At 52.1% G+C, this 17,532-nt stretch overlaps 1 protein-coding gene across 1 annotated transcript; it reads right to left on the reverse strand.

Annotated features, from left to right (window-relative positions):
• Positions 1 to 485: 485 nt before the first annotated feature.
• TNFRSF13C (TNF receptor superfamily member 13C) lies at positions 486 to 10,340 on the reverse strand. Its single transcript, XM_043967728.1, has 5 exons — positions 10,224 to 10,340; positions 6,452 to 6,595; positions 4,454 to 4,766; positions 1,766 to 1,996; positions 486 to 694 (listed from the first exon to the last, which is right to left on the reverse strand). The coding sequence occupies exons 1-5, from the start codon at positions 10,338 to 10,340 to the stop codon at positions 486 to 488; spliced, it is 1,014 nt and encodes a 337-aa protein (XP_043823663.1).
• Between the last annotated feature and the right edge of the window lie 7,192 nt (positions 10,341 to 17,532).

Genomic DNA, 17,532 nt, shown 5'->3' on the forward strand with positions numbered 1-17,532 from the left:
CTCCCCAGGACAAAGGGTCAAGATGAGCAGCAGAGATGGAACAGGAAGGGAAATCAGGAAAGAGGCCAAAGGGGCCCAAGTGAGGGGGCCCCGACCACTGCCCTTGCTGCCCCTTTCTACAGAGTCCCTTCCCTTTAAAGCCACCTTGTGTCAGGACTGGCTGAGTGCCAGGGCAGAGGGGAGGCTTGTCAGGGAGAAGAGCTTGGAAGACAGCCCAGGAAAGATAATCCACTTGGAGCTGGAAAGGACTTTACAAGTATCTAGCCCCACAACCTTCGTTTTACTAAAGAGGAAATTCAGGAGGAGAGGAGAGATTTGAACCCAGCTCTCCTGGCTCACATTGCACTCTGCCTGGAGGTAGTCCCCAAGCCCCCCGAAGGGGGCTCTTAATCCCTTGGAAAGAGAGGAGAAGGGGCATCCCAGGCCCCTGTGGAGCAGGGGTGGGGGGGACCTCGAGCCAGCCCCTTCCTCGTTGGCTCCTTCTACTACAGCTCCGAGGTGGTGGTGGTCTTCGTGGTGACAAGCACCATGGCCCCCAGCTCCGTGGCAGGCACAGGGAAGCTGTGGCTGGGCTCTGAGCCAGGCTCCGGAGCGCCATCACACTCCTGGAGGGGGTGGAGCTCATGTTCTTCATCCAAGTTGGAGTTTTGAGTCTCTAAGACTTTAGGTTCCTGGTGAGGGGGAAGGTCGACTCCTGGGGGTGAGGGGGGAAGTAAGAGCTGATGAGAGGTGGGGAGGTGGGGGAGACTAGAGTCTGTGATCTGGCTTCCCTCCTCCTCCCCCATTCTCCCTCTCTTCCTTCATCCCAGTCCCTAAGCTTCCCATGCCCACCCCCAAAGGGTTTCTGCCCCCCCTCCCCTGGTCCTAGGCATCTCTTCCTTGTATCACTGGATCAGCTGACAGCCAAGAGCGGGGACAGGTGGAAGCCTTGGGAAGAGTGGTGAAAATGTGGTCAGAGGAGCTGGGGACCCTGGCTTCTGCATCTATAAAATGAACTAATGGGTCTCTCAGCTCCTTTCTGCCTCCGGATCTAGTTTCCCCAAGTTTCTCAAATCGGGCTCCATCCTCAACTCTTGGGGAAGTCACCATCTCCGTGAGCTTCTAAGGGGCCTTAGATGAGACTATATCTGAGGTTCCTTCCAGCTCTGGTCCCATGAACCCTAGCATCTTATCACTGAAAGCCCTTGGAAGGAGACCTCTCTGGGAACTCCCATCTGTCTAGAGCTGGAAGGAGCCTTAGAAATCATTGATTCCAGGGGCAGCTAGGTGGCGCAGTGGATAAAACACTGGTCCTGGATTCAGGAGGACCTGAGTTCAAATCCTGCCTCAGACACTTGACATTTGCTAGCTGTGTGACCCTGGGCAAGTTACTTAACCCTCATTTCCCCATTTTTTAAAAAAGAAGAAGAAATCATTGATTCCTTGTCCCATCTCACCTAAGGCTCCTGGAGGCTGGGGTTTGGAGCTCCAAGGATTAGATTATATTTTAGGATCCTATAGCTAAAATTGGAATGGACCTCAGACAATGTAGAATCCATCCCCCATTTTTACAGATTGAGAAACTGAGGCTCGGAGAAGTAAAGTAATTTAAAGGTTTTCCATCATCAGGGACAAGATTTGAACCCAGGTCCTCTGACTTCAGAACCAGGTCCCTTTCTATGCTATTACCAGTCTCTCTGGTCTGTCTCAGTCTAGGGATCTGACTGGAGGGAACCAGCCCCAGAGTTAGGCCCGGCATCTGCCTTCTCCTCGTGGCCTCACTCACCCAGGGCTAGCTCCCTGCTGGGGCCAGCCTCCACATCAGCAGGGGTCCTCTCCAGCTGTCTCTTCAGCAGACACACTAGTAGTCCATACAGTATGGCTGACACCAGCGCCAGCCCTATGGGGATCCCAAGCAGGAGGTATGGGACTGGAAGCTGCCTGAAGAATGAAATCGCCGACGTGTTGGACACTTGAGTCATCAGTGTGATTGTCTCTGGAGAGCTGGAGATGTTGTCTGGGGACAAAAAGAGCCAGAGATCCAGAGACTGAGATGCCAGAAGGCAGCGTAGGCAGAAGGAGATAGGGGAAGACAGAGACAGGCAGAGAGACTGAGAGCTAGAGAGAGAGGCAGAGGCAGAGAGGGAAGGAGACAACGAAAGAAAGACAGAGACAGAGAGAGACAGAGAAGCATGGGGATAGTGACAGAAAGTCCTTGATGGAGGAGAAGCCGGTGCCCTTCCTCAGCCCTGCCCTTGTCCAAACAACTTCCTCCCAGCTCTCTCCTCCTGAGGGGAAGAAGGACTGTAGGGAAGATCCTGGGAAGCAGAACCCCTGGAACCAGAGGCCCTGAGCATGGGAGGAAAGTCAGCTCCCTGGGCCTCCCTGGGCTTCCTCTCACACAGGAGCCCACGCTCAGGCTCCGTACGCTCCACCTGCCTCCATGGATTTCCCCTGCCGGTAACAGGTGATCACCTTTCTGGTGCCTTGGCTGCAGGTTCTGGAGATTTTTTTCTCCCATTCCCCTAAGTCTTCTCTGCTCCAGCTCAGCCAGGACATCTCAGAGGAAACACAGAGAGATGGAGAGAGAGAATGAAGGAGGGAAGGATATTTTATGAGGATGGGAGAGAGAGTAAAGGAGGGGGGAGGGGGAAGAGTGATGGAGGGAGGGAGAAGAGGGGGAGAGAGATGGGAAAGGAGAGAGCAAATGGACACAAGACAGGCAGATGACAAAAAAGGGGCAGAGGAAGGAAGAAGGAGAGAAGGAGTGTGAAAGAGGGAGGGAGAGGCAATTTCTTGCCACTAGAACCAGCTGACTGAACTCCCAAGGCACAGATCTGGGATCACTGAGTGATGCATTGCCCAACAAGGGCCTCCCTTGATACCGGCAGCAAAGACACGATTCTCTGTCCTATTACCCTCCGCAGCCCCGTCTCTGTCTGCCCCCTGCCCCGCCCCAAGCCAACTAGTTCTTTTTCTTTTCTTTTCTTTCTTTCTTTCTTTCTTTCTTTCTTTCTTTCTTTCTTTCTTTCTTTCTTTCTTTCTTTCTTTTTTTTTGGTGAGGCAATTGGGGTTAAATGACTTGCCCAGGGTCACACAGCTAGTAAGTGTTAAGTGTCTGAGGCTGGATTTAAACTCATGTCCTCCTGACTCCAGAGCCAGTGGTCTATCCACTGCACCACCTAGCTGCCCCCAACTAGTTCTAACATGACCCCGTGGGGTTCCTTACCTGTGCCCTGGCTCTGCCCATTCTCACATTGGGGCCTGACTGGCTCACGGAATGGACTAACCTACTTTGTCCCAGGAAGTGTCTGAGAAGAGGCCAGATGCGCATCCACTAGGGATCCTATAAAAGAGACACCTGTCTGGAGTGGGCATCCGACTAGATCATCCCCAAAGACCTGCTCACTTCAAGAATCTGTGATTCGTGGCTCCCAGAAAGACAATGCAGGTGAGGCAGAGAGAGGAAGAGGAGGAGGAGGAGAAGGAGGAAATAAAGAAGGGAAGGGGGAGGGAGGAGAGAGACATAATGAGAGATAGGAAGGGAAATGAAGGGGAAAGCAGAGACATTATGAAAGAAACATAGGTGGAGACAGGAAATAGGGAAAGAAGGAGGGATGTGCGGGAGAGGTGTGAGAGGGCCATAGACTGAAACAGCCAGCCATTCTGTGTAGGGTCATAGTCCCCACCCACCCCCTGCCCCTTGGTCTCTGCTTGACCCTCCCTCTTCCTTCTTCTTTTGCTACAAAACCCGTAGCCTAGGGTTACTGCCTCCCTTCCCTCTTTGTTCTGAGGTGTTGACCAGCCCTCATGGTAGACGCCCTCTCCTCCCTCAGCCTTCTTGACACAACTTCTTCCTGGTTTTCCTCCACACGTATCCCCCACTGTCATTAATTGTCGTTATTGACCAACTTGTACTTGGCCCTCTACCCCTCCCCCCATGTGCCAGCCTCTTGAGGGCAGGATCTATGTCACAGGCGCCTTGGGCAGGAGCCCTTAGTAGTCAACTTCTCCCTAAGCTTTCTGCATTGCTCCTGGCTCTGCCTGGGTTGGGGGATCGGGCCCATTCACCAAGAAGAACAAAGCTATTCTCTCTTCTCCATGACAGGCCTCCAGATTCTGGAAACAGCCATCCATTCCAACCCCCACCCCACCCCCAATCTTCTTTTCTCCTGGATAAATAGGACCCGTGTCTTCAGCCAAACCTGTGGTGGGATGCAAGAGCAAGAAGAGAAAAGAGAGGATGGAGAGGAGAGAGAAGAGAGGGCACAGAGGGTGGGAGCTGAGGGGAAGTGGAGAAGAGTAGGTAGAGAGTAGCAGAGGGGGAGGGGGAGAGAAAAGGAGAGAAGATGAAAGGAACAAAGGAAGAAGGAAAAGAGGGGTGAGGGTAAGGAAGAGATAGGGGAGAAGAAGGGAGGGGGTAGGGCTGAGGGAATGAGAGGAAGCGGAAGGGAAGGGGGTGAAGTATCCCTACCAGCTCCAGGAGCCTTGGGGGTATGGTACAAATTGCACGGTAAGCACTGCTTGATGAGCTCATCAAAGCATAAGTCAAAACACTTCATGCTGGAGCCTCCGGATCCTTGCCCCACCATCCTTCTTGACTGTCGGCCTGCAGCTGCAGCTCCCCAGCTGCCCAGGAGGCTTTTGAAGGCGGGCACGCTGGGACCCCAGGAAGGAGGGGGCGGGTTTGGGGGCAGCTTTCTCCTCCCTGGCCGGCTCTGCGCTTCAGAGCTCACCTTGTACCTCCCCATCCACAAGTCCCAGCCCCTGTCCCAGCAAGAGCATACCTGGGGCCCAGGGGCCCCAGCTGGCTGACTGAACCCACACCTTCCTCAAGTCCTGCCTCTCACAGCACCAGCGCACTCAGTTGTCACACTCTGAAGCCTCCTTCTCTATCCCCAGGGGCTCCTCCCTCACAAATGGAGCCTAGTCTGCTTGGGTCAGCACAAGAAATTGGGGGCCTCCCAGTGAACAAACTACTTTGATAGGGAGTGAGCTCCCCATCACCACAGGTGTTCAAGCATCATTTAGAAAGGATTCCCACCCTAGGTGAGGAATTGGACCTGATTATCAATAAAAGATTTTTATTGAGAGAACCTCAACACTGAGAGTCTGTGATTGTCTGAGCCCAAATTAAAACAAGGCAGGCAGCATAGATCCAGTGAGACAGGAAGGGAGATAGAAAAACAGAAAGATCTGAGAGGAACATGGGGTGGAATCAGGAAGAAAAAGAGAAGCAAAGGGTTTTTGGTCCTTCCTGGAGGTGAGATGACCAGAGATAGGAAACGTCCAAGACAGGGCAGACATAGAGACAGAGGCAGAGAGACAGAGACAGAGAGACAGACAGAGACAGAGACAGAGAGACAGAGACAGAGAGCAGAAAGAAATAGGAATAGAGGAAGAGAAAGAAAGGAACAGAGACAAGAAACAAAAAGACAGAAACAGAGAAAGACAGAGATGTAAAGAGAGACAGGCAGAGACAGAGACAGGAACAGAGAAAGAAACAGAAAAGGGACAAGGACTGGCAGAGAACGAGATGGCACGGATGACGTCTGCTCCTCCTCCCCACCCCCCACCACACCTGGGTCTCGGCTTGCCCCGCCTCCACCCCCCTCCAGCTGTGGGTTACCCAATCTCCTTCCTTTGTGATAGAGACTTGTGGTCTACACTGGCTCTCCTCCCCCCTCAGGGTCAGCTCCCTCTAAGCAATGAGTCCCTCTCTGGGTGCTCGCCCTCCTGGACATCAGTGACTGGGTCCAAGCACACCCCGTTTCTGCAGGGAAATCCAGGTGGCCCTTTCTCCAGATTCACCTCTTACCTCTCTGACCATTTCTTCTCTCTCTCTCTCTCTCTCCCCCTGGCTCCTCATCATGGGCGTCCCCCCAGGTTCTGTCCTCAGCGAGAGGTACAGCAACAGCCCTCTCTGACCCTCCCGTGAGCCCTCCCGGAGCCCCAGTCCGGAAGAGTAAAGGTCGTTCTATAGCGCTTTCGAGTTTGCAAAGTGATTTACAATGATCATCTCTCTGATGCCAGACAACCACCCTGGGAGGAGGTGCTGCTACTATCTCTACTTGGGAATGTGGGATTTCATCCCCACTCAGTGATGTGGCTATCCAGCAATGCAGATTGCAGCCCACACCTGACTGCCCATCCTGTCCTCCGATGAAGTCGATTTAGGGAGACCCTCCAGTGTGCTGGGGCTCTTCCTCACTCTTTCTTGATTTCTAGGTACCACGTGTAGTCGTCTTCCCCAGGGCTATATGAATCAGACGGAGACCTTTTCTTCTCCAAGTTGTCACCTCCTATCCCACCACACCACACCCCAGCTGTGGAGTAGGCACAATAAATATGTGTTCTTGTAGTTATTTTTATTGAGCCTGGACCCCCATTCCAGGAGGATGCGCCTCAGTCACGCCACCCCTCCCCCTCCCTTCTCTGACTCCCTCGGGAGCCTCTCTCGTTGCCTCCCCACCCCTCTTCCCTTGCTCAGCGACGACAGGCCATGGCCCATCGACTTCACACAGGAAGGTGTGTAGGCGTCCAGTCCGGGGTGGGTGGTGGGGTGGTAATCCAGAAGTGGGTGTGAGTTGGCGGAGGTGGGGGTGGCTGTAAGGGCCTGGCGATGAGTGAGGAGGTGAGTTAGCCCAGAAAGACAAATGGAGGGGATGGATGAGGGGAGGGGGAGAGAGATCTTTTCCCCATATCTCTCTCCCAACTGACGGGAAAACGGAGGCCCTGGGAGACCAGTAACTTGTCCCGGATCACCTGAATAGCTAGATTTATGGAGAGCACTTTACAAACATGATCTCATTTAATTTTCACCACAGCCCTGGAAGGTCCGAAGGGGCTACTATTGTCCCCATTTTGTAGGTGAGGAAACCGAGGCACAATCAGTTAAATGACTTGTCCAGAGTGACACAGCTAGTGAGTGTCTGAAACAGGACTCTGACTCAGGTCTCCCACGTCCAGCCAACTAAATACTACTCCACACAGGAGAAGTCAAGCCAAGCAGAGTCCAGTCTTCTTCATCTTGTAAGGGAGTGGCTGTCAAATCCCCTCTCCATGACTCTTTTTTTTGTTTTGTTAGTGAGGCAATTGGGGTTAAGTGACTTGCCCAGGGTCACACAGTTTGTAAGTGTTAAGTATCTGAGGCCAGATTTGAACTCAGGTCCTCCTGACTCCAGGGCCGGTGCTCTATCCACTGCGCCACCTAGCTGCCCCTCCATAACTCTTAAGGGGAGGGGCGCAGAGGGAACCAGACAATAGGCTCCTTGATGGAGAGCTGGGAGAGACCTCAGGGGTCATCTGGTCCAACTCCCTCATTTACAGATGGGGAAACTGAGGCCCGGGGAAGGGAAGGGATTTGCCCAAAGCTTCGAAGTGGCAGAGGCAGGATTTGAATCCAGCTCCAAACCCCCAAACCAGCCTCTTGTTCACTGTGCCACACATCCAGTCCCTTCACTGTGTGGATGAGGCACCTGAGGCCCAGAGAGATTAGGGGTTTTGGCCAAGGTCACCCAGCAACTCAGGAGCTGAGTTAGAGCTAGTTCCCCAGCCTCCCAAGCCTTCCTTCAGTCCAGTGCTTATGACTTGACATCATATTGACTTCTGGAGAATATCCAGGGGAGAATTAAACAGGACACAAAGAGGCACCAAGACACTGGAGGATGACCATAGGGAAGGAGGCAGGACTATAGAGATGCAGAGATAGACACAAAGTCAGAGAAGAGGGAGCACAATGCACAGCCATCCATCTGTGTATATCTATTTACCTATCCATCCATCTATCCCTCTATATCTGTCTATCTATCCATCCATTCATCTGTATATCTATTTACCAATCCATCCATTTATCTCTCTATATCCATCCATCTATCTATCTATCTATCTATCTATCTATCTATCTATCTATCTATCTATCTATCTATCTATCTATCCATCCACCCATCCATCTATCCATCTATCTATGGAGACCCATTGACATAAGAGCCTGGCCAAGACAGCAAGTAACACAGACCCAGAGGGGATCTCTCTCTCTCTCTCTCCTCTCTCTCTCTCTCTCTCTCTCTCTCTCTCTCACACACACACACACACACACACACACACACACACACACACACACTCGCACTCGAGCTCTTCTGAGCTCAGGATAGGACCGTCTCTGATTCCCCCCTTACACAGTGGAGTCCTCCATCCCTAGGGGTTTGGGGATGGTAGCTGGGGGGAGGAGAGCAGTCAGTTTGGCTTTCAAACACTGTGCCCATTTCCAAAGCTCCTGCACCTTCAGGCCCTCCCCAGACCCTGCTGACCTCCTCCAGGAAGTCCTGGTCCCCTTACCATCCCATCCATAGCCACCATCTAACAATGTGAGGGGAGGGGAGTGAGCACTTGGGAAATGAGGATGAGAACACAGAAACTCAGAATCTCAGAGCTGGCTGAGGTCATGGGAGCCTAGATCCATCCAGAGGTGGAAGGAATACTGGGGGCCATAGATTACAACCCCTTCATTTTACTAATGAAGAAACTGAGGTCCAGAAAGTTGCCTGAGTGACTGCCCAAGGTCATAGGTGGTGGGTGTCAGAGAACCCAAGTCTACTGAGACTTTAGAGATGACAAAATAAAACTCAGACCCCTTGTTTTCCAGAGCTAAGGCCCAGCAAGCAAGCTGAGCCCTGAGCTAGGCAGGACAACAATCCTTTGCAGTCACCCTCTGGATGATCTCCCCCTCAGACCTAGTCACACAATCCACCGGGTGTTCTCTGATCAAAGACAAGCACTGGAAAAAGTTGGAACGTCCTACAGTGAACCAAACTTGCCCTGTACTTACTTGCTGCTCCCTCACTGTTGAGGCTACAGCTCACTGGGCAGCCACTAGGACAAGTACTGAGATGGGGGCCCCACTGCCTCGGGGCCCCCATGAGGGGCGGGGCCGGCACATGAGGTTGTAGCTCCTCCTTGCTGGCAAGACTTTTTGTTCACTCTGAAAACAAAACTTTATTTAATTCCCGACTCTCCTGTCTCTGGCCTGTTCTGTTGACTCTGGCCATTCATAGGTTAGAGGCCGGTTTTGATCCAGTTGACAGAGGTCATCTAGACCAACCTAGTCATTTAACAGATGGGGAAACTGAGGCCCAGGGAGAGAGGGGACTTGCCCAAGGTCACTTAATGAGTCACTGGTAGAGCTGGGGGAGTTAGATCACTGGCCCTCTCCTTCCCATTCCAGGCAGAAGAGCCTGTAACAGGGAGGGGGTAGTGAAGGCCCTGGGCTGAAAAGGGAGTGACCACCAGGGCTTGAGGGCCTGGATGGACTGCAGCAGTTATCAGCTGAGCCTAGAAGGGCGTCTCACACTAACTCTGTGCTCCAGAAGCCTCCTTATGGCTATGGGGGAGGAGGGGCAGAGCTCAGCCCGAAGTGGGGGTGGGGGCTGGGAGCAGGGAGAGAGGAAACTGAGCCCCAACCCCTTCTCTGAGAGGGTCTGTCCCCTTGCAGGCTGGGATCTGGGCCCAGCCAGGGACAGAATCAGTTTTAGTTTCTATAGTCAGGGAATGAGAAGCCAGCCTTGCAATCTGAGGGACCTGGGGAGCTTGGGGGGGCCTAGGGCCAGGAAACCTGGGCTCAGAGACCTCCTGAGGAGCCGACCTGGGGGCCATGCCCCAGCCAGGGAAGGCCCCCCCCCTCCACACTACTCGTAGGTGTTCCCAATGTCATCAGCGTGTTGTATAAACTGTCTGAGTCCCAGGTCCTTTCACTGAAAATCTGAGGGATTTTCTAAACCCTCTCCCAGTTTTGTCATTCCCTGCTCTAAGCACCCCGCCTCCCCAGCTCTGACATTCCCTGTTCTAACCCCCTCCCCAGCTCTGACATTCCCTGTTCTAAGGCCCCTCTTAGCTCTGACATCCTCTGTTCTAAGCTCCCCACCGACTCTGACATTCTGTGTTCTAAGGACCTTCCCAGCCCTGACATTCCCTGTTCTACGTTGGGTCCTCCTGGCCTGCCCATTCTAGGACACTCTTTCTTCAGGAAGTCCTGGGATGTGCAGCCTCAGGTGGGGTGGTGGGGGAGAAGAGTGGGGATGGTGGAGTAGCATGGACCTGGCTATGACCAAGGACGGGGACCTACCACGTGGGCTTTGCCTCACTGTGAGGAGGATGGGATGTGGCTGTTCTCTACCCCCCTCCCCCTTCCCCCCAGGGTAGCCCCTGGGGAGGCCAGAGGATGCAGGGGAATTTGGCCTCAGCCCCACAGGCCTGAGAACAGAGTTGTCTTCCAGGAAATGCAGGTGCCGGAGAGCCTGCAGCTTTTCTGGGAATGGTCCTGGGGGTGGGATTGGGACTTTGTCTTCAGTGGCCCCAGGCCCCATGGCTTGCCCCCCGGGACTTCTCTGAGCTGCCCAGGCCTGTCTTGAGGGCCAAGGGTCCCGAGACCTATGAGCTTTAAGGCCATGGCTTCTGAAAGTGGGACAGAACAGCCTTTGGACCGCACGTGACCTGCCCCTGGTTCTGGAGCCGCAAGGAGACAAAGGGTCAGACTGCTAGGGAAGCCAGCTCTGTCTCCTCTCCCCATGGCCCAGCCCTTCTCTTTCCTTTTCTAGAACCCCATATTGAGACCAGTCCCGCCTTAGGAAGGGCCTCCGGTCCAGACCCTTCTTCCTGGCAGTGCCCAGAGGCTGGGCCTCGCTCATTCTCCAGCATTGTTCCACTGGGGGTGGGGGGGGTACTGTCCCTGGAACACAAACTCCACCACAGCCCCTGCTCCCTCCCCTTCCTGTGACCAAGTGCCCAAGGTGGTTTTCGAAATGATTCCCCAGCGCACCTGGGTGAGAAGCATGGGGGGGGGGGGAGGTTTCAGGCAGAGTTAGTGGGGGAGGGGGGTTGGCGATGCCCCTTGGTCCTGAGTCTGCGCTTCCTGACCGCTGATCACTCAGGACAATTGGAAGACAACCGCAGTGGCCATCTCACACTCCTCCAGGCCTTTCTGCCCCAAAACATCCAGTTAGGCAGGGAGTAGTCAGATGATTACCCCCATTTCACAGTAGAAGAAACTGAGGCCATAGGAGGGTGTGATAAGACACTAGACTTAAGTGAAGTGTAAACCTTGCCCAAAGTCACACAGGAGACTTGCTTATGGTCACAAGCTCTAAGTGCCAAGAATAGGATTAGAGCCCAGATTTCTCCATTGGAAATCCAGCCCTGGAGGAAGACAGACAAGAGAAGAGGAAGCAGGCAGGTCGCTGTCTGGCGTGCCAAATCTGTTTGGTGGAATCTTGGGAAAGCCATGCCCTTCCTGGACCTCAGTTTCCTCTTCTGTAAAAATGAAATCTCATGCCCCGACCCCTCCAGCTTCACCTCCCATCACTGCCTCCCCCATCCTCTGCTCCTTCTGACTGGGGGTGCTCACTATGTGAAGAACACCTCCCTGGGCTTCTGCTCCAGCTGTTGTCCCCTCCTCACATCCTCCCTGTCCTTTGGTGCCCAGCTCAAGCCCTCCTCCTCCAGGATTCCTACCCTGACTGACCCCCATCCCCATCCTGCCCCTGAGCATCTCTCCCTCTCAGGGTTGCCCAGGCTAGCATGGACTTGATCTCTGACTGCCCCCCACTCCTCCAGGACTAGGTGTTCTAGCTCCTTGGTTGCCTTTGGGCAGATCATCTCTCCTTCTGGGTCTCAGTTTCCCTTTCTGTAAAATGAAGGAGTTGGATTAAATGACCTCTTTTGTACCACAGAGCAGGATGGAACCCTAACCCTCATCTGGTCTGACCCCTGCTCTTACAGAAAGGGAAACCGAGGCCAGACAAGTGAAATCGGCACACTCGGGGTCACACAGCAAAGAGGCAGAGTTTAAGCTCCAGGACGTGGCAGAGCAGGCATTTGGAACCACTTCCTTGGTTTCTAAACCCTGATATATCCCCACTCTACTGCACCATTACTTGGGTCCACGTTTCTAAGGTTCCCTCTGGGTCTGCATACCCAATCCCACTCATCATTTCCTGTCTGCTCCATAACCAAGCAGCAACGGATCCAGCGTGGGTACTGTTCTGCTATTTTTTTTCCTTTTAAATAGTATTTTATTTTTCCAATTACATGTAAAGATATTTTTAACATTCATTTTTAAATAAAATTGCGAGTTCCAAATTTTTCTCCCTCCCTCGTCCCCAAGATGGCAAGTAATCTGATATAGGTTATATATGTGCAATCATGTAAAACATATTTCCATATTAGTCATGTTGTGAAAGAAGAAACAGACCCAAAGGAAAAAACCATGAAAAAGAATAAAGAAAGTGAAAATAGTCTGCTTCGATCTGCATTCCGAATCTATGGCTTTTTCTCTGGATGTGGAGAGCATCTTCTGTCATTCCTCCTTTGGAACTGTCTTGGTGAATTATAGTTGATCATCACACAATGTTGTGTTCTGTTCATTTTAATTTAAAGGTATTTCATTCCCTAAAAATTCAGAGCTTCCTGCCGTCTCCCATGGCTGCCCTTTCCTTCTTCTCTGGCTGCCCCACTCACACCCAGTAAGGCAGAGCTGACCCTTACCTGTCCTCCTCCAAGTCAGAAGCTCCCTGACTGGCAGAGCTGGGTCCAGGGCCCCACCGAAGCCTCCTTTCCTATTAGAATGTCAGCTCCTTGAGGCCAGGGATGGGGTTTTGTCTGTCTGCACATCCCTGGTGCCCAGAACAGTGCTTGGGATATGAATATATGCACTTAATCGATGTTTGTTGACTTTGCCTTGGAGTTTGGAGGCTGCTGACCTCTCCCCCAACCCCCCAGGTTTCTCCTCTTACTTTCCTATTGAACTTGGCAGGACATTCTTAGGATATGGGGAGATGAGGATGAACAGAAAATGATTAAGGGACATGGAGATGGGAGAGTGTGAGAGAGAGGGAGAGAGAGGCAGAGGCAGAGAGAGAGAGAGAGAGAGAGAGAGAGAGAGAGAGAGAAAGGGAGAGAGGGAGAGGGAGAGGGAGAGAGAGAGAGAGAGAGAGAGAGAGAGAGAGAGAGAGAGAGAGAGAGAGAGAGAAAGAGAGAGAGAGAGAAAGGGAGAGAGGGGGAGAGAGAGAGAGAGAGAGAGAGAGAGAGAGAGAGAGAGAGAGAGAGAGAGAGGAGAGAGAGGGGGGGGGAGAGAGAGAGAGAGAGAGATTGAGATTATGGTGATCAAAGGAAAAGTCTGAGAGGGCCCTCGGAGGTTACCCAGTCCAACCCTGTCATTTGACAGACATAGGCAAAGGAGGGACAGTGATGGGTAGAGATGGGATTCTGAGGAGGTGGGTGGGGAGCCTGGGAAGGAGGTGTGGACAGAAGCACACAGGTATGGGAGAGGCATAGATGATGACTGGGGTACAAGGTTGAAGGCAGTGAGAGGGATGGGGAGGGAGAGAACTGGGGACTGGGGATGTGGGGATAATGGTAGGCAGAGACAAACAAGAGGGGAGGAGCTAGAGGTCATCCTGGGGGACAGGGATTGGGACCCAAATGGGAACCCTGTACAAGCATGGGACACAAAGTCAGACACAGTCAACATGTTGACTGATAGGTGGAGGGGGATGACAGAAGCCAACCATTGACTCCCTCCCTGTTATGCATGGCTGTCTATCCTGTGATGTCTAACTGTGGCCCAAACCTGACCTGGCTGAACTAAGGACAAGCACATTCACTGGCTGATGTCCAATGCACCCTCAGAGAGCCGTGGGCTCCTTGAACACATGACCCGTGTGGACATGACCCCTATTGAGCATGGATCGTACAGAAATAGGCAATGGGCTCCAGGGGAGAGTTGTGCCCTGTGGGGAGGAACCATCTCTTTCTAAAGGCAGAGCAGGCAGAAGGGATAACATCTTGTCCTCATCTTCCCTGGGCTTGGTACTCCCCCAGGAACCCAGCTGTGGCTCTGACAATAAACCAGAGGGAGTGGAGAGAATTAGGGAAAGAAAAAGAGAGGGGATGGGGGAGAGAGAGGAGGAGGGGAGGGAGGGAGGGAGAGGGGGAGGGAGAGGAGAGAAGAGGAGAGGAGAGGAGACAGAAGGGGAGGAGAGGAGACAGAAGGGGAGGAGAGGGGGACAAAGAGGGGGGAGAGAGACAAAGACACGAGAGAGGAGATTGAACAGAGATAGAGACAAAGAGAGAAACAGACAGGAGACAGAGAGGGGAGAGGGGAAGAGTGAGGGAGAGGAGAAAAAGAGGGAGAAAGGAAAAAAAATGAGAGAAAGAGGGGAGAGAAGAGGGAGAAAGACAAAGAAAGAAACAAAAAAAGATAAGAAGAAAGGTAAAAGGGGAGAGAGGAAACAAAAGATGGGGAGCAAAAGGTCATTTATCTTGTGATTTTTTTGAGGGGCAAAAACCAACCAACTCTCAAATATCAAATCCATCAGTTCAAGGAAGATGCACCTCATGGTTGGAACAAGGCAAAAGAGAAACGACTTGAGGGGGACCGGCTTGGCTCTTGTGCCCTTAGTCATTTGTGTACTTGGGGACCCCCTCCCAATTCTGCCATGACAGTGCTGGTGTGAGGGGAGAAGATGGAGGAGAAAGGGGTTAAAACTAGAAGTTAGAAAAGGAGGGAAAAAAGAAAAGAGGAGGGAGGAAGAGGTCTTTCTCGCCATTGACAGAGAAGTGATGTCTGTTTTTCCAGTGACGCCCTATGGCTACAAACCACAATTTCCAAAGAATCAGAACTGCAGGTCCCTCATACAGCAATGGAACTACACATGGGCCAGCCGGCCATCACCCTACCGCCGAGGAGTTGTGCTCAAGGAGCAAAGAAGGAATCGCCCAAGACTCTATTCTGGGAGAGATGGGCAGCTTGTCCATATTCCTGCTCATACACGTGGAGAGGGAGGGGGTTTCCCAAGCTGCACTGGGGATAGATGGCTTCCTTCCAGAAAGTCAATGGACATGAAGAGTTTCACCCCATGAGGAGGCTGAGGTGGTTTGGGGCTTGCCTTCGAGTAGACAGCAGATCCAATGATGAGTAGGAGCACTGAAGGCAGGACCCAAATGTTCTGTGACCCGAGCCTCCTGACGGTTGCCTTGGACATGCGGAGCACACTCCCACCTCCCTGCCTCCTCTGCCTTTCTTTCAAGGCCCAGCTGAAATGCCCCCCAGGTCCTTACCTGGGGTACATCTAGTTTGGTCCTATATAGAAAAAGGAGGCTCATCCGTGGAAAGCAGAATGAACACCCACAAAGTTGCTTCAGCTAATAACCCTTATGCTACATAATGAAGCCACAGAGCCAGTTGGTCGGAGCAGTTCTGTGCAAAGGGCTGAATTGGGAGCCAGACGGTCACCCATGTGACCTTGGACAAGTGACCTCCCCTCTCTGGGCTTCAGTTTCCCCCTTGTAAAATGAGGAAGTTGAACTAGATCGTCCCTAAGGTCGCTACCAGCTCTAAGTCTGCCCAGGTTGGGGCCCAGGCGGAACAGTGGCCTTTGGGGATGGACCAGGCCATCGATGCCCAAGACTGAGTGGAGGCTGGACATCCCCTGGGGGCTACATGGAGACAGGATTCCCAGTGTCCAGTTCAGTTGTCTAGCACACAGTAGGTCCTTAATCAACAAGCATTAATTAGGCACCTACTGTCTGTCTATCAGGGTTGGCACCTTATTCTAGAGATTGTAAATGGAGGCAGGACCATTTCTCATTTAAATTTTCTCTCTTTCACAGTCCCAGCAGAGGGCTCTACCCCACAGAGGAAACAATGTGTGGTGGGAACTAGAGCCATGGGACCTAGGTTCAAATCCCAGAACTGCTACTCACTAGCCATGACCCCTGTGGTATGGGATCCCAGCACCTGACACATAGTAGACATGCTGGCTGATTGATGAATCTGGTACTGGAAGGGACGTCAGAGGCCAATAGTCCAACCTCTTCATTTTACAGAGGAGGAAACTGAGAACCAGAGAGATGAAGTGACTTACTCAAGGTCACCCAAGCCATAAGCAGCATAAGCAAGATTTGAACCCAGGTCCTGTCACTTGTAAGCCAGTGCTGTTGATCCTATGGCTGCCAGAGAGGCATCCCTGGATGGGGGAAGCCAATCGGCAGTTCAGAATGTTGGAGGGCTCCAAATTCTATCCCTTTCTCATTCCCTCCCTCCCTTCCCCTCACCCCTCTCTGAGGTAGTGAGCAGATATTGGTTATGCATGTGCAATTATGTAAAACATGACCATATTAGTAATTTTATATAAAAAGACTCAAGTTTTAAAAAAAGGAAAAAAAATATTATTATGCTATAAGAAATGAGGAGCAGGATAGTTTCAGAAAAACCTGGGAAGATTTATATGAAGTGATACAAAGTGAAATGAGCAGCACAAGGACAACATTATACAAAGTAACAGCAATATTGTAAGAATGATCAGATATGAGACTTAGGGGCAGCTAGGTGGCGCAGTGGATAGAGCACCGGCCCTGGAGTCAGGAGGACCTGAGTTCAAATCCGACCTCAGACACTTAACACTTACTAGCTGTGTGATCCTAGGCAAGTCATTTAACCCCAATTGCCTCACTGAAAAAAAAAATGAGACTTAGCTATCAAGACAGTGATCCAAGAAAATTCCAAAGAACCCATGATGAAAAATAACATTCATCTCCAGAGAGAGAACTGGTGAGCACTTAGTGCAGATTGAAACATATTTTTTACTTTATTTTTCTTCATTTTTTGTATGTTTTCTTTTGTAATATGTATAATATGGAAATGTTTGCATGACTTCACATGTATAATTGAAATAATATTACTTCTCTTCTCAATGAATACATGGGGAAAGGACAGGAGGAGAAGAATTTGAAACAATTTTTGAAAATGTATGTTAAATTTGTTTACATGTAATTGGGAAACATTTAATGAAATAAATAAAAACACAGAATGTTGGAGGGCATCAGGTCCTTCCCCTATTTCCAGATCAAGGGGACTCCTGGGTGGGCTATCCCCAACCAGAGAGAGCCTGTATTTGGGGGCAGCTTTCTGCTGAGGATCTCCAATCACCTTGTAGTCACCGGCCACTCTCTCCCTGTCTCTGGGAGGCAGCAGGCCATACCCCTGCCCAACACGAGGAGGGTCAGGACTATGGAACAGCTGTTCAGAGGGGCTCTGTTACCATCCTTCTCCTCACCCCCAGGCCTCAAGTGAGCCTGGCAGCCAGAGAGGATGTGAAGGCTGGAGGGCTGCTGGCACAGGAACCAGCCTGGCTCCCTAATCCCCTCCCCTTCCCCCGCACTAGTGAGGGCATTTGGGAAGTAGAGCTGAGCAGAGCGATTCCATGGCAGCTGACAGGCCCCGACGAGCCCCTTGGGCATGCTGTTCCGCCAGCCTCACTTCCTCTGGGGGAAATGTCTAGAAATGAAGTTCTCCCACCATGGAGGGTGACAGGCACCCAGGGACCAATAGCCTAGGAGGGCCAGAGCTGGGAAGCAGCTGGTGGGAAGCCAGGGGAGGCATCCAGCCTTGCCCCCCCCCCAACCTCAGTTCTCGGTGTAAGCGTGCCATCTGGCTGGAACACAGACTCTCAGGGCTGAGAGGGGCTGGCAGATGCTTACAGGGGAGCCCTCAAGACCAGA

The sequence above is a fragment of the Dromiciops gliroides genome, chromosome 5 (assembly GCF_019393635.1).
Source record: "Dromiciops gliroides isolate mDroGli1 chromosome 5, mDroGli1.pri, whole genome shotgun sequence".
NCBI classification, from domain to species: Eukaryota; Metazoa; Chordata; class Mammalia; order Microbiotheria; family Microbiotheriidae; genus Dromiciops; species Dromiciops gliroides.

Coding starts and splice junctions, on each gene's coding strand:
- TNFRSF13C (XM_043967728.1), bottom strand. CDS start 10,340: ATGGGGCCTGGGGCCACTGAAGACAAAGTCCCAATCCCACCCCCAGGA. Junction 6,596..10,223: donor ACAACTCTGTTCTCAGGCCT/GTGGGGCTGAGG, acceptor ACTCATCGCCAG/GCCCTTACAGCCACCCCCAC. Junction 1,997..4,453: donor CCCCAAGGCTCCTGGAGCTG/GTAGGGATACTT, acceptor TTTTGTCCCCAG/ACAACATCTCCAGCTCTCCA.